Below are 16,478 nucleotides of genomic sequence, written 5' to 3'. Positions count from 1 at the left end.
TGGCATAAGTGGATTCACATGGAGAGCTTGTTGCTGTTAGTGGGACAGCTTCATTGATAAGCCTTTGTCTTTAGTGCTTTTCACCTGAGGATCTCAAAGCACTCTACAAACCCTGATGAGCTGAGTCTCCCAGCACCCTTGCAAGGTAGGTAAGGGATATGCCACTGAATTGCAGTCACCTCTGTGGCGTAACACAGAAGCTGTGTGACAGTGCACAACATCACTATGTGATGGTTCGTGACAGGCAGTGAAGACTCCTGTATCCTGTAGAAGTGAAAAGGGATTTAGGTCAGCAGGATGTAATCACCTGATCTGGAACTTGGCAAGGATGCTGGTACTGCGTCCACTTTCACATTGCAGCCTGAGCCACATTTGATCACGGCTGACTGGCCACGTCTCTTTGCAATAAGGATGTCCATGTCTCGTTCTCTCTGGGCTCCTTTGTGGTCCTTAACCTGTGGGTAAATACAGATTCTGTGTGCTGAGCTGTGGTTTCCACTGCTCTGCGACCCATTGAAAAAAACTCCATATTAGGGAAGATTTGCAGCTTTGGCCCATTTCTGTGTTTGAGATTATTGGACATTTTTGGATCTCCAGCTGTGAGTCATCTGCTGGCAGTGCCCAGAGCGGCAGGTCAAAGGGAAATCCAAGCTATGGTCAAGTTCCGTGTACCCCGTGTGATGTTGTCAGGAAGAGAGAGGCTGTAATGTACTTGGTTAGGTGCTAAATACAAACCTGCCCTGAATGCAGCAGCGGTAGTGCTGCCATCTGTACAAACAGCAGCCCTGCGTGCTCCGACGCACTGCGGCTCACTGAGCTCCGTGCCAGCAGTTCCCCCTGGGAGTTGGAAAGGACTTCTCTGCTCTGCTTCTCTCGGCCTTTTACTTCAAAATGTTTGAAGAACAGTTTTTCAGCCAGCAGTCAGATATTTCCTCCACCATCAGCTTGAGAGGAGAAGAAATGTATTTGTTTGTCTTGGTGGCAGGGCCCAGGGCTGGGAGAGGAGCAGGGAGCTGATGTCTGGGTACCACCAGGTTTTGGGACCCTGCCATGGTATGAACCCTGGGCAGTTCTGCATGTGGGCTGATATTGCTCTCCCTGGGGAGGTTCACCCAGAAGACACTCAGTGTTCCTTAATGCCACTCTTCTAGTTGCACAACCTCTGGCTTTGCCACAAGCTGGAGAGAGACCTTGTGGGACTGTGTCTACAGGAGGTGGATTCCCTTTGAGTCCATGTTACTGTTCTGGGACCGGCTTCCCCCATGGAATAATTAGATCAACATTTGATACATCCTCTTAGAATTCTTAAACCTTCTATAGTAAAACCTTAGATTTAGACTGCTGGCTTAACCCTTAAATCACTGGCTTTCCCCAGACTGCCAGCAAATGAATCCTTAGCATGCCAATCTCTCGATTCTGCAGCCTCTAAAGGATTAATGGAAATACAGCATGAATTCCAATTCCAGTCACTCTGGTTGTTAGTCTGTAGTTTAGTTTAGTTTCAGTGCACAGGAAATCTTGCTGCTTTTGAGGTGGTGAGATGCTTGTGGGCTGATGAGTTGACAAAGGTCCAGGAGACCTGGGAGAAGTTTTTAGAAATGATGCATATGAGGAAGAGCCATGCAAATACTCATTATAGTCTAGGGCTGTATAACAGATATACCAGATTCCAGACAGCCGTTTCCTTTCCCTTCTCCTTTACTGCCATTCTTTCCATTTCAGAGAGTCCCTTTAGATCTGTTCCTACTGTTCCCATATTGTTTGTTTCTATGATGATTATCCATGCACATGTGTATATAAAACTCTCATAAACAGGATAAATTGCACACGAATGGAGGCCCTACCGCTCCCTTGGGAGTTGCATGGTCCCTCTTTCTCTCCGTTCTGTGTAACATGCTTTCAAAGGAAGCATCTGGCCTTTCTCTCAGCCAAACTGAGCCTGGACATCTAGACAGAGTGCCCAGGAGGCTAGTGGTCTCTGGAAGATACAAACCCAGATCCAGCTAGCCAGCGAAGAGCCACTGGCTGCCACATCCCTATGCAGAGTCATATTTTTGCAGAAACTCTCCTCAACTGAAGAATCAGGCACCTGCAGGTGACCCTAAAATACAAAACCAGACTAAAAGAGCCCCCAGTTCCCAGGAGCCACTCACTGCGCAGCTCAGAAGCTGAGTTGTACCAGGGGTGGGTTTAGTGGGTTTCAGTGGATGCAGCAGCTCTGTAGGTTGGACCAGGGGAAGGACAGAGTACCTGTACGAATTGGAATAATTCTTCTGTCTGAAGGCTCCTGGCCTCTGACTGCCTTCACCAGTCCACGCTGGACAAGGAGGGGGAGCAGCATCCGACACAGCGCGTCTTCCCCAGACTTCAGAGTAGCAGCCGTGTTAGTCTGTATTCGCAAAAAGAAAAGGAGTACTTGTGGCACCTTAGAGACTAACCAACTAATAAATTTGTTACTCTCTAAGGTGCCACAAGTACTCAGTTTCTTCCCCAGACTGACACTGTCGCAACCTCCAGCACTTCGTTCACACCTCAGGGTAATTCTGTCTGCCCCAAAGGTCCTGCTGCCTGATAACTGAAACTCTGTGACCTCCCGCACGCACCGGGTGAGAAACAGAAGGTGCCGGGCTGTGCTAGGGAAGAAGGAGACACGCGACTCCAGCTAAGGCCACGTGCCCCTCTCAGACACATCCATGTGCCTCGGCGGCAGTGCTGTCTGCTCACTGAGCCCTGAGCCAGCAGTGCCTAACTGTGGAGTTTGGCTGAGAAGAGCCACCCTGGTGCATTCACACAGGACTCTCTGCGGAGAGCCAGAGATGTCAGGGCAGGGAAGGGCCCCTCCAGTCCATTTCCCAGCGGCCAAAAGGACATTTTCTAGGGCTTTGCAGTGTTACAGTCCCAGTGACCAGGCATAGGCCCTGCCCCTGGGTCTGAGAGTGATTTAACCATCCCTCTCCCTACCTCAGCCTCGCCGTGTGGCAGCTAAACACTGGCTGGCTGTGCAGCAGCAGCGGGAGGGTGACATGGCTTTCCAGAGTGGGGTGTGGTTCTGTGGTATCATTCCTCGCGCGCCAGCCTGAGTCTGGGAGCTCGGATGAGGCTTGGTTTTCCCAAGTGTTGTTCTGCGGAGAAGGGAAGGCAGCAGGTGCCAGTGAGATGGCCCTTTAGCGAAGGAGCTGGGGCCTGTTTGACCAGGAGAATACAACAGCTCTGCTCTCAGCACTGAAGTGCTGGCCTGTCTGAAATGAGGAACTCGGGGGCTGTGCTGAGCACCACGCAGCCCGGCTAGCCCCTGGTCACTGTGCAGCGGAACGACGCTCACTCCGCACATTGCCTGAGCGGCCAGTCTCACCATTGAGAGCGCTTGAGCCTTTGTAAAGGCGAAGCGCTGAGCGTGCGGCTGATGGGTGCTAGCTGGAGCCAGGCGCAGTGTGGGCAGACGCCAGGGACAGTGAGGCACCAGTCACTGCACAGCCTCAGTTGAGGAACACGCCTGCAGGCTGCGACTCAACAGCGTCAAGCAGTCTTGTATTAAGCATTCCGTTTGCTTGGGGCTAAATGGGAGGATGAAACCACGGGGCAGCTTCCGCTGTGTGGGGGGCAGGCGGTGTGGGGGCTGCTGCATCCCAAGGGGATGGTGCAACCCTAGAGCATCAGGCCGTGCATTCGGGCGGCTGGTGCTCAGGCACCCTGTGTGAGCTGGGAAAGTGGAATCCTTGTAGAAGGCAGCTTACAAGGAGCTGATCTGGGATTTGCAGTGCGATGATCTTCCTGTCTCCCCCGGGGGAGCACCAGGGGTTTGGTGTGCAAAGTCTGAGGGGTGTGTGAGTCCCTGTCAAACAGCTGGGAGCACTCGCCTGACCACTTCTTTGAAGCAGGTGGCAAAAGCCAGCCCAGAAACTATGCTGCTGCTCTCGTGGTCTATGACTGGTGCTGATGGGGGGGAGGGCCCGCTGCTCGGGTTCTGCCGTGATGCCAGCTGGCTGTCCTGCTGTCTGGACCAAGTGCCTCTGCCTGTTCCATGGGAATCCCGCTTCCTGGGGCTCCTGGCAGGAAGGTCTGGTCTCTGCAGGGATGCTCCAGGCGTTGCTGATACAGGACATAGCTGGATGGGGCTTGCCAGTTAAATGGGAGCAGCTCACCTGAGCCTAGCACTGGGTCTGCGGAAGAGATCTGGTCCTTCCCACTTCCCACCCTGGTGTCCAGGAGCCCTGACTGGAAGCAGGATTTAATGTAGGTCTAGCTTCACGCTCAGTCTTGCTGTGGGCCCAGGATGGGCAAGCCCTGCTGTCACCAGCTTTACTGTCTCTAACCGCTGACTCCTTTGCAACCTTCTTCCTTGGGGAGAAATGGTCCTCAGTATCTTGCTGCTCTTCGAGAAAAGCCCAGTGTTCCCATCCCCAGGCAGGAGCAGTTCCAGCCCCTGAGCTGTGTCTCCTGGATACTCTTCCTCTCCCACCCGTAACCCCCGTCACTTCCTCGAGCAGGTCCCCAGCACTGAGGCAGAGGTGGCAGGAGAGCACCCAGCATTGCATTCCCAGACACCTGTCTCTGTCTGCAATAAATAAGGGTTTCCCATTCATCTTCCACAGACTGCTGCCTTGACCGCCTGCCCTGCCCTCCCCTGGCTCTCCCAGGGAGGCTTGTCTCCTCTAGGCCTGTCTTCTAGTCCCAGACCTAGCAAAGCTGGATGCATTTGAACAGTCCCACGGGGCTCCATGGGGCGATTGTGTGCACCACCTTACGCCCCTGCGGACGTGTTTGCAGGATCGGAGCGGGGACTGTAAGCACCTTGGGGCAGGGACTGGCTTTATTTGTGGCTTGTGATCATGGAGCTTGTAGGTGGGACTTAACGTATTTGTTAGTAATAGTAAAGCCTGGCCATTGTTCTCCCTCTCTGAGGCATGCCTCTGTGGCTCCTTTCGGGGCTGCCTGAGCTTGGTGTCTCCTCTGAGGTCACAACCTCCCTTTTCTGCCTTCCTCCCCAGGTCTGTCACCCAGCAGAGCTGCACGGGGAGCCGTGGCTTAGTTCCTGCTGCTTAGTTCTTGTGTTCCCAGGCGCAGTCTGAGATAAACACATTTCCTCAGTGCACTGTTGTGTCTGCATCTCCCAGCTCCGCTTCCTCTTTCCTGACGTGTTCAGCTTGGAAACTCTCCTCCTGCTCCTTTGCGGCTCCTACTCAGTGCCCTGGATCAAACGGAGCAGGAAAGACCCTGTCCCTAGGGTTTCCTTCATGAGTGGGTGAGTGCTGGGCTCTTCCTCAGGGCTGGAAACAGAATAGTGGCAGCTCTTCTCCCGAGGAGGAGACAGGAACTGCCGTCGCTGCTGGGGCTGACACTTGGCTGCCTCTGGCACGTTTGTATAACAATACAAACTATAATACAAACTGTAAACCACGCTGAATAAGAAGGTGCTACTGCCTTATTCCCTGCAAAGCCTCCACTGAGGGAGGCTCCATGGGAAAGGGACAGCAATTGGAGAAACTCAGGGCACAGTACCGAGGCCCCAGAACAGCTTTGAAAAAAGTCTCTCTGCTGGCTTCGTAAACCCACCCAATGATCTCAGTGCTATGGGGGTGCTTCACAGGGGAGCTGCAGCCTCCTGGAGCTTGGAGCACCTTCTGGAAAAGGTTTGTGAAAGGAGGGTTTCTGATTTGTCTTGGTGAGTGACCGAAATGCCTGCCTGTACTTCTCTGCAGCCTTTTCTAACTGGGGCCCAGGACCATTACAGCAGCAGGGAGTTGCTTTTAGCACAAGAGCTTCCTAGATGGTATCAGATAAAATTTTCGGGGACCCTTCCCTGGACCCTACGCTTGGGTTCCATCCCCGTCTGATTTATCTGTAAAGATTCATTATGCCTAAAAGCAGAGTGCGTTTGCTCTCTAAACGAGCGTCTGAAGGATGAGTTGGGTACTAGCCATGGGTAATACTCCAGGATTTGAATCTCAGACGACAAATCTCTGTGGAGGATCTGTAAAGAACCGTCATTACTTGAAAATGTCTGACAGTCACAAATGCCCAATGTGTCTGTCTGTCCTACAAGAGACCAATCCTGTGTAGTCCGAGACACACTGCTGCCCTGGGCGGTTTCCAGCAGCAAAGGCTGCTCGCTGAGAGGTGGTAGTGTTGTTGTGAGTTTGGAAATCTCCTTGCCCTGGTCCCAGGGTGCTGGGTTGAGTGAGCTCCTGGATCTGGGCTGAGCACTGCGCCGTGACTGAGCTGGCAGTGCCATTGCATAGATAGCCCGTGGCATTCTGGAAGTGGGTTATGATGAAGCTCTGTGACTTCTGCCAGGCGCGCCAGTGGGGTGACCTGCTCTGGACAGTTGAGCATCGTTAACCACTGACCAGCAGCTGTAAGGTGGCACCTTTCCTGGCACAGCGCCTGCCTGCAGCTTGGAGGGGTCAGTGCCTGCTGCTTAGCCCCTTGGTGTGGTCTGGGGAGTTGAGTACAAACTCAGACTCCCCCAAACTCCCAGGAGTTGATGGACCTAGCACGTGTCATTGGTCAGAGCGGCCTTTTGAGTCCTGGCCCTGACCAGTCCGCAGCTGTGCCGGGCACCCTGACTGCTGCTGCAATCTCGCTGCGCTATCCCTGCTCCCACACTAAGGCCAGCCCTCCCTGCTCTAGGAGAGGGGAATGGGTAGCTGGGGAAAGGGGTAGATCTGGAACAGAGCTGGAGCACCCGGCTGTGTGACCACCATCCTTGCCACCTAATGGGACAGAGATCTGCCTAGGGTGTTTCTAAGGCCTCTGACCTCGGGATCTACCTGCTGGTCTGCACCCTTCAGCAGGATCAGATTTCTACAGGGGACTCTGTAGCTGGGGTGTGGGAGAAGCAGAGACTCCCATTGGAATGAACCAGAGCACCGTAAGGATGAGGTCGCTGCCCACCCCGGTTCACAGAAACCGTCCTCTTGAGGCAAGTGGCAGGGACGCAACCCCTGCCTGACTCGGCAGCAAACCCGAGTGAGAGGGCAGGCACGTCTGACAATAGATGCTGGTGGCAGAGCAGAAGGACTAGGCTAACAGAAGCAGAGGGCAGAGCACAAACGTCAAGTAAAGATGAGTGGCTGTGCAGAGATTAGTGACAACGTGCAGAAATAGACGATAGACCAAATTCAGAGGCTTTCCTGAAGACACAAGCATGGAGCCCCCTTCTCCCTTCTTGAAGTTTCTGATCAGGGTACTTGCTTTCCCTTGGAAGAGGGCACGCACTGCTCCTTAGCTCCCAGCCTGCCACTTGGACTCAACCTCCACCTAGAACTGGAATTCTGAGCTGGAAAGCTGGTTGTGAAGCTTCTGGCAGGAGAGAACAAGGTGTGAGATTGTGGGGCGTGAGGAAAATGTTGGGGGCTTAGGCCTTGCACTGTGGAGTAGGTGAATGGAGCACTAAGCCCAGAGATGGGGCTAAAAGGAGAAGGCGGCAATGCTTCATCTCACTCCTTAAATGGGAGCCCGTTTGGCCACTGTCAGTGTTCTAAGTGGAGAGGAGCTGTGGCGTGTCAGTCCTTGCAGAACACCAGCAGACGTAATCAGCTGCTTGGCCTGACGCTGCCTGTGGACTGAGGATAATGGCCTTTTAAACGCTCTTTGTTTATGGTATCTCATTTCTGTATAATCATGGGCTTAGTACTGTAGCCAGTAAAGTCTCTGAATCAGTCAGCAATGAATTCTGAGGGTTATAAGCTGGATCATGCTCCAGTACCAAAGAGTGCCGCAGAGGGACCGACTCTGGAGCAGCCTGTCAGCCCATCACCATGTTGATCAAATTTTGCCACTTGGCTTCAATTTTCTGCATGTTGCCAATCTTGGAGGCTCAGAGCGAAAGATGGATTAATCTCTGCCCTATGAATCTGGGGAGGGTTGTTTTTCCCCAGTTACTCATTGACAACAGTTGCCTTTGGAGCACAGTCCGGGAGCTGCAATCTGGGCAATGGGTGGCATGAAAGTACCCTGTGCTACAGTGATGGACAGAGATGAAGGTTTGGGAAGGCGTAGGCTGCAGTTATACCTAGTTAGCTGAGAACTCCCATCCTGTCAGCTCCCTGCTGGAAGTCAGGCTCAGTCCCACTAGCACAAATCTATCCCTGAAGTTATAACTGTCCAGGTTTGGGGATCACTTGTGCTTTGTGGACACTTTTTGGTCCACCTCAGTAGCTAAAGGCAGCTCAGAATCCTTACGTTGAGCTCCGAATGCAGGAGCAGCCGACTGAGTTGTTTCAAGTTTCTGGAGGGTCTCCAGTGTCATTTATCGGGTTGGGAAGTGGCACTTCATAATGCAGGATAATAGTTTCCATTGCTCCTGCCCCACTTTGCAAACTGCTTGGTGATGAGGAACAGAGCTCGCTGGCAGGTGTACTCGTGCGTCTGGTTCCTTTTCTCCCCCTTCCTTCAGCAGCCCCCTCCCTCTTGAAAATAAATGGCGTAAGCCTACACATTCTAATGTGCCCACGAGTGTGGGTACCTCTGGCCGTGGGCCCTTAGGAAGCATGTGGGTGTGTGACTGTTACACGTCGTTCCAGTCAGCCTGTTCAGGGAGGTTTTCTGCTGCAGCAGTTCCCTGTGGGTTTCTGCTCCCTTCCTCCCAGTTCTGAGCAGTGACCAACGAGAAGCATAAGGCGCTTCCCATGCTGGGCTTTAGCTCCATTGTCTGAAGCACTTCCCCCCAGGACTGCACGCAGTGTGGGCGCCCCCACTGCCGAGGGCGTGGGTCGCTGGGTTTGGCCATAGTGAATGGAGCCAGACTCTGCTGGAACTAGTTTGCAAACAGTGGTCTAACCTCGGCCTCTGTTTAAAGCCATTCTGCCCAGTGTAGATGCGCCTGCATTGCTCGAGGCTGGTTACTGCAGCACAGAGCCACAGGAGATGAGCTTCACAGCACAGTCTCTCTCCGGCAGCAATCTGCTGTCCACAGGGGAGCAGTGGGACCCTTGGGGCTGGCTGGCTCCAGGAACCGTGACCTTGGGGGTCACCAGCTCTAATCCAGACTGGGAATGACTGCACAGCACTGCCCATTGGCTGTCCCTTCCGCCCCGCTCTGTGATGGCTAACTTCCTCCTCCTTCTTCTCCAGATGACCGGACTCTAACAGAGGACAAGGTTCTGCGCTGCCAAAACCCTGATTGCATTGACAAGAGGCGGGCTCTCAAGGTACTGTGGCTGGGGTGTATGGGTGGGTGTGTTGGGGGGGTTTATTGGGGATTTGGGGGGTTTCCCTGGGAGGCAGGGAATATTTCTAGCTCAGAGCTGCCTTAATGCTCCATAACTATCAAAGTGGGTGCTAAAGACACAGCTGGCTATGTGGCCTCATCTCCCATCCCCAGCATAAGAGCTGTTCCTGCCCCTCCGGGGCGAGGTGGGCCGAGGGTGGAGTCACAGGCCATACAGGCATTTGGATTGAGGTGGGCACCTATGAGTGCGGCCAGCGTTCCCATTCCCAGAGATGGTGACGACACCACAGGTTCTGTCTGGATGAATGGCTCCCAGGAGCTAGCAGAGCCCAGCCATCTTATCAGGAAGAGGTTTCTCCACGGAGATTTAGGGCTGCCAGATCATTCAGTGGCTTCTTATGGAGCTTAAGTGTTCTTGGCAGCGTGACAGAGGGAAGTGTCTGTCTCTATAGCCAGTGAGTGCGAAGAGGAGTCTGGGGAGACAGCACTTACCACTCTTTCCCACCCCCTCTCCCTGCCTTGCAAACCAAGGTGTCAGTGAATTTTATGTGAGTCCCATTATGTCACTTTGTTCTTCCTTGTGGCCCTTGCCAACAGAATCGCGTTTCCAGACAGTCACAGGAGCCGGGCACTGGCAGCTGGCAAATGGGTCATTTCAAATGGGCTATTGAGTTTCTTTGGCTCCTTGTCAGAGGATCCTCTCTGGCTGGAGCCAGAGGGGCCCAGAGAATGTTTGCACTGGGGCCGGCTGTCGTTTTCCTTTTGCTTTCGCTTTTAAGGTGCCTTCTCTAAAATTGTTGATGGAGCTGTTTGACCCCATGTGAGTAGCTGGGTCTGAGTGCAGAGAAAGTGGAAAATACAGTAGATCCAGGGTATCTGCTGCTGCACTTACCTGCTGAGACCCTTGTCTCCCTGGCAGCTGTCTTATGCCAACTCATGTGACACATGTCACTCTGCCATGGCAGCGTGTGCGGGAGAATGGGGTGGAGAGGGTGCATGAGACAAGTACCCTGAGGTCACACTGCTTGCTTCAGCCCAGTCTGAGTGTCTGGCAACAGCTGGACTCTCTCTCTCTGCTCCTGGGGCCCTTGCTGCAATGAGAGAGAAACTGCCTCAAATCATAAAACTGGTGTAGTGCTCTGGTATGGGCCACTGGCACCGCATCCACATGTGAGCAGGGACAGGTTGGCTTTTTCATATGTGCTCTCCAGCTTGCCTGCAGCAGGGAACCCAGTCTGGGGTTAGCAATCAGAATAAAACAGAGAGAGGCAGTGCAGACATCTTGGCTGGGGGTCTGAAGACCCTGAGGTAATCCTGGCTCAGTTACTAACTTGTTGTGTGATCCTGGGCAAATCACCTTCCCAATCTGCGAAATGCTGATAGTGATACCAACCTTCCTCATCCTTGCGCTGCTCTGAGATCTGTGGGGGACAAGCTCTGTGTGTGTGTGTGTGTGTGTGTGTGTGTGTGTGTGTGTGTGTGTGTGTGTGTGTGTGTGTGTGTGTGTGTGTGTGTGTGTGTGTGTGTGTGTGTGTGTGTGTGTGTGAGAGAGAGAGAGAGAGAGAGAGAGAGAGAGAGAGAGAGAGAGAGAGAGACTGCACACGCGGGATTAGAATATATTTGTGGAGTCAACTGATATTTTTCACACACTTTTTTTGTCCAAAGTTGGGCTATTTTCTAAAGCAAAACCTAGCACAACAAATTGTTGACATTATTGCTTTTCATACAATTTTCTGCATTTTTTTAATCAACCGTTTTATTTAAGTTATTGTGCAAATGTTTCATTTACTGAAACCATATGCTTATGGATAAAGAAAAATTTCAATTACAATGTCAAAAACTTTCAATAAAAAATTCAGTTCCGCTATTGTGAAAAATGCATCCACTTTACCCCTGCAAACCAGAAACAATTTGGAATTTTTTTGGCAGTGTTTTTCCCATTTTTTCAGCCATCTCTTCTCTCTTGGGACTGGCCACTAAAGAGGAGATGAGCTCCTTGGGGCAAGACACTATCTAAGTAGCTGGGCACCATGAAGTGCTCTGGGTATCGGGACGGAAGGTTCTGTTTGTTGGCTAGAATGGGTGCGTGGCAGCATTTCCAGTGCCTGAGGTTAGTACTTGTGGAACACGCCACTCTGTGCTCTTGGCAGTGAGAGTTGAGTCTGGGGAGTGTTTCTTAGGCAGACACTTTGGCTAGCTGGTTTTAATTGTTGCATCTGGGTCTAGAGGGGTTTGGGCAACAAGCACATGCTCTTATGTCTGAAAGTATTCCCTGCCCCTAGATACTTGCTCTCTGGAAATGTCCGTCTGTGGCAGGCCCCAGCTGGGCGTTCAGCTTGTACACAGGGAATGGGCATTTTCCACCTCAAGGGGTGGGTTTTGCAAGTGACAAAGGGAGAGATTTTTTAATGCCGGTCTGGTCTGTAGTGCTGTCTCCAGTGTAGCCTAGACTGTGCCTGTCTGTCCGTCTCTACTCTCCACAACGAGGGGCAGACATCAGTTCCTGCACTTTAATTTTGGCTCTTTTAAGTCTCACTATGCTAGTAAAGTTGGTGAGTAAAGCTGACTGGCCAGAAGCCATTTAACAGCTAGCTGCTGACTCTTTTTATAAATTAGCCATTTAGTTGAAAGCATAAAGCCAGGCCATTGGCTGGGGATCTGGGGCTGCTGAGACCACAGACTGCCTTTACGGTACTTACCTTGGAAACAAATGGTGTTCCAGACAGGGAACGTCAGCCAGGCTGCTAATTTTACCCTCTCAGTGAGGAGCACGACACGGCCAGCCACTGGCCTTCCAGCTCTTAGACACTTCGTCTGCTGGGAGCTTTGAGTTGCATGTTCTCCCTGGAACCTGAAAGCAATCTGGGGTAGCAGTGGATTCAGTTCAGTGTCAGCAGCTCCCATATAAATCCCCTGCCAAGCTCCCTTGTAGTACTGCTGAATGCTGTACACAATCAACTACTTGTGAGCCGAGAGCCCACCTTGTGTCACTTACAGCATTGCCCCAGGATGGGAGCCTCCAATAGTCAGATGTTGGGTGTTGAATGTGCAGGGACTGTTGCCTGCCAGGGGTGACGCTGCATCTCCTGCCTGGAACCCAGGCAGCTGCTGCACTGTCTGTCTGTCGGTCTGGTGGTACTGCAGACCAAGAGTGCTCTGTCCCTTAGTGACTGGGCCAGGGTGCCATTCTGCAGTGAGGAATGTCCCTTGAGGAGAAGGCTTGCATGCTCTGCCATGGCTGTTTGTGAGCCCTTCCCCTACACTGGCCCGGAGGAAGCAGCACTCCCTGGGCAGGGAAGCCGGCAGGAGAGCATGGAGCAGTGCTCTGACTATGGAGCGCTCCGCGCTGCCTCCCCTACGGTCCCACAGATCCATGCCTCTGACTTTCCCAGCGGGAGGGAGGGGGGCGGGTGCCAGCAGCAGAGTTCAAAGACCTGGGGCCAGTGTGTCCCTCCCTAGGTGCAGTTTGCAGGGCAGACAGGGTGGTTTGGGTACCAATGGCTGTGATTTCCTGCGGCTTGGCAGTAGGAGCTTTCCAGTAGCTCTGACAGATGCCAGCCTGGCGCATGCAATGGGGATGGCAATGTGTCAGGAAGTGGGTTTCCTGCTCTGGTGAATTCAGGCCCCTAGCCCCCAGCACTGCGGGTCTTGTGCACAGCAGTGTCAGGGGATGGGCAGGGTTGTCTCTGTTGGCAGCCGGTGTCTAGTTGGCAGCCGGTGTCAAGTGGAGTGCCCCAGGGGTCGGTCCTGGGGCCCGTTTTGTTCAATATCTTCATAAATGATCTGGAGGATGGTGTGGATTGCACTCTCAGCAAATTTGCGGATGATACTAAACTGGGAGGAGTGGTAGATACGCTGGAGGGGAGGGATAGGATACAGAAGGACCTAGACAAATTGGAGGATTGGGCCAAAAGAAATCTAATGAGGTTCAATAAGGATAAATGCAGGGTCCTGCACTTAGGATGGAAGAATCCAATGCACCGCTACAGACTAGGGACCGAATGGCTCGGCAGCAGTTCTGCGGAAAAGGACCTAGGGGTGACAGTGGACGAGAAGCTGGATATGAGTCAGCAGTGTGCCCTTGTTGCCAAGAAGGCCAATGGCATTTTGGGTTGTATAAGTAGGGGCATAGCGAGCAGATCGAGGGACGTGATCGTTCCCCTCTATTCGACACTGGTGAGGCCTCATCTGGAGTACTGTGTCCAGTTTTGGGCCCCACACTACAGGAAGGATGTGGATAAATTGGAAAGAGTACAACGAAGGGCAACGAAAATGATTAGGGGTCTAGAGCACATGACTTATGAGGAGAGGCTGAGGGAGCTGGGATTGTTTAGTCTGCAGAAGAGAAGAATGAGGGGGGATTTGATAGCTGCTTTCAACTACCTGAAAGGGGGTTTCAAAGAGGATGGCTCTAGACTGTTCTCAATGGTAGCAGATGACAGAACGAGGAGTAATGGTCTCAAGTTGCAATGGGGGAGGTTTAGATTGGATATTAGGAAAAACTTTTTCACTAAGAGGGTGGTGAAACACTGGAATGCGTTACCTAGGGAGGTGGTAGAATCTCCTTCCTTAGAGGTTTTTAAGGTCAGGCTTGACAAAGCCCTAGCTGGGATGATTTAACTGGGACTTGGTCCTGCTTTGAGCAGGGGGTTGGACTAGATGACCTTCTGGGGTCCCTTCCAACCCTGATATTCTATGATTCTATGATTCTATGATTCTATGTTGTCAGCAGGGTGGGGCGATTGTTTGTCTTGGATGAGCAGTGGGCATGGGAGTGAAGCCTGTTTTTAACCTATTCTGCATAGCAGAATGATCGTGATTTTTTTTTCCATTCCTTAGTTCCTGGGCTCCCGGTGGGTTGTTAATATGGCACGTGGCCCTGCGGCTCCATGTTTGGCATGGAAATCAGCAAAGAATGGAGCTTGTTCCCAAGTCCCCAAAGAGGTGCCTGGGGAAAGCTCCAGGTGTACCAAGCTCTGCCCAGCCCCCCTCCCCCCCCACGGGGAGCAGAGCCCTAGGTCGCAGGCTACCATACACAATGGGATTATTGTGAGAGCCAGGGCCCCTTCCTCGGGCTAGGTGGAGCTTTCACAGAAGGCTGCTGCTTCTGCTCTGGCACTTACAGCAGTGCTAAAGAAGAGACTGGAAAATGAGCTAATGCGTCTTTCAAGCATGCACAGGAAATCTCCATTTATCCACAGACTGTCTGCTCAGCACAGTGTGCAAGTTTTAACCAAAGAAGAAAGGAAAGGGCAGCAATCAAAGGCACAGTATATGAGATGAGGTCATGCTGCTCTCTGCACAGGACGCTCCAGCCCTGAGCCTGGCCGGGAGGGAGGCGCTCAGTCCAAGGGACAGGCTGGGAGTTCTGTGTTAGTGCTGTCACCCCGAGCCCAGTGGAGGTGCCTCGGCAGCAGTCCCTAGAGGCGTTGGAGGGCTGTGCTTGCTCTTCAGTGATTTCCAGCCTCCCTAGAGCAAGCAGTCTAAGGAGAGTCCAGCTGGGATTCAACTTCTCCACACAGCTGTTCCTGATCCAATATAATTCAGGCTAATCTAATTGAGCCTGTTCATCCTGTTTAGTTGCAGGGAAAGAATTAGTTTGCATGTTGACACAGCCTGCAAAGGAGGGACCTCTGGAAGGGTGGTGCCCCCTGGCAGACTAAAAACGGGGTGCAAGGTGCAGGAGTCTGCCTTGCATGGTGTCATGCCACCTCCAGTGGTGCTGGAACTAGGGGGTGCTGCCGCAGCCCCTGGCTTGAAGTGGCAATAACATACACCGAATACATGGTTCCCATCATCAGGACCCCCACTATACAAATTGTTCCAGCCTTCTGGCCAGCCGTCTGGGCTGCTGCCAGCTGACACCCATTCACAGGAGCGTTACAATCACTTGCAGCGGGAGTCTGGAATCACGCAAGGGGTCTGGAGTTAGCAGAAATGCAGCCTCATGTCTGTGACATCACAGGTTTCTGTCTAGGTAAGATCCACATCTGTGTGCAAATGGGGCACGGGGCTGTAGTGGCCAGGTGTTCATGCAGTGTGTCAGAGCGGAGCTGGTGTGGGACTGCCAGGCTCTGTTGAGATGGCAGAGTCCTGGTCTGGGAGTGTGGGAGAGAACTGCTGATGGGGCAAGGGTCTCTGTCAGCAGCAGAGCTATGTGGTATGTTAAGGCTTGTTGCTTTCCCCATTTGTGTTTAGTTCTTGGGTTTATTTGGGCAAGTTGCAAAATTACTTCTGAATGTGCCAGTGACCTTTGCCCAGACAGTGGGGAGAAGTGAAGATGGTGTTATTAGGTATTCACCAGCAAGAAATGTCCTCGGAAACAGATGGGGAACTGGGAGTGAAAAGCTCCAAAGCCCATTACCAACCTCCTAGCCGTTCCCATCCTCCATGGCGACCCTAACCCAGGGGCCTGTCACACTTCCCTAAGGCACCCCAGAAAGTCTCAAGGAATTCTCAGTCCAAACCTGAGATGCACACAGCCACACTGAGCGACAAGGGCTTTAACCTCTCTACAGCTCATGATTCCTCAGATCCACCTCTCCCAGAGGCAAGGCCCTGATAGGCTGTTGGCCTGGAGAATTGTATAGCTGCATGTCTAGGAATGGCTTTCTGGAAGTTTACAGGCAAACTGCTCTTGCCTTTGTGCAGTGCAGAGCTGAGGCTGAGTGTAACAGCTGGTGCTACCTGTGGAAGTGTCTTCACCATGAAACTTACCCAGTGTGTCTTATACATGTAATCATCATCACTCCATGAGCATTTCCCAACTCCGTGAATGGGGCTGGTGCATGCTGGGACCTAGAGTCACCGCTAACTGGGTGTGTTTGATACAGTGCATGCAGCACAAGAAGGTTTATGATTTTGCAGCTCTGCATTCTTCTTCCATCTTATGGTAAAAATTCTCAGCCTGGGACAGCACAGCCATGTCACCTTGACTGTGTGTCACTGCGCGGCAGAGGGGGAGTCTCTCTCTCTCTCTCTCTCTCTCTCCCCAGTGGGAGTTTGTATTACACATTTAAATGGTTAACTTGCTCTCATCATCAGCTTTTGGAACACGTGAGTTACTGATCCCGCATCCAAGTGGGTCTGGGAGAGTGACCGGCCCAGTCAGTGCGTCTGTCTTCACATGCCATGCACAGAAATAGTTCTATTGAGGATCTCTCCTCCTAATCTAATTGATCATTAATGTAAAGCTTGAGTGGATTTAGGGCATCTTATCTCTTGCTGATCAACCAGCTCAGCTGGTTCAGGAGCTTGTTCTGGGAATGTTCTGCTCCCCCCTCTGCACTGAATCTACAGGCAGCTA

The 16,478-nt window shown here is 52.4% G+C and overlaps 1 protein-coding gene across 4 annotated transcripts in view; it reads left to right on the top strand.

Annotated features, from left to right (window-relative positions):
* The window catches only part of PLEKHG5 (pleckstrin homology and RhoGEF domain containing G5), a 113,755-nt gene that overhangs the window by 40,493 nt on the left and 56,784 nt on the right, over window positions 1–16,478 (top strand). For 2 of the 4 annotated variants that reach the window (XM_038376849.2, XM_038376853.2), the window contains one exon: window positions 9,076–9,152. In XM_038376849.2, the coding sequence (XP_038232777.1) occupies window positions 9,076–9,152 (77 nt within the window). Of the gene's footprint in view, window positions 1–5,049; window positions 5,243–5,591; window positions 5,631–9,075; window positions 9,153–16,478 lie in introns of those variants that run through there. The other 2 variants (XM_043499943.1, XM_038376862.2) reach the window with 2 other exon arrangements.

This window comes from Dermochelys coriacea, chromosome 18 (genome assembly GCF_009764565.3).
Source record: "Dermochelys coriacea isolate rDerCor1 chromosome 18, rDerCor1.pri.v4, whole genome shotgun sequence".
Taxonomy (NCBI): domain Eukaryota; kingdom Metazoa; phylum Chordata; order Testudines; family Dermochelyidae; genus Dermochelys; species Dermochelys coriacea.
Note: the sequence above shows the minus strand (reverse complement) of the source record. Positions and strands in the feature narration are given on the sequence as shown.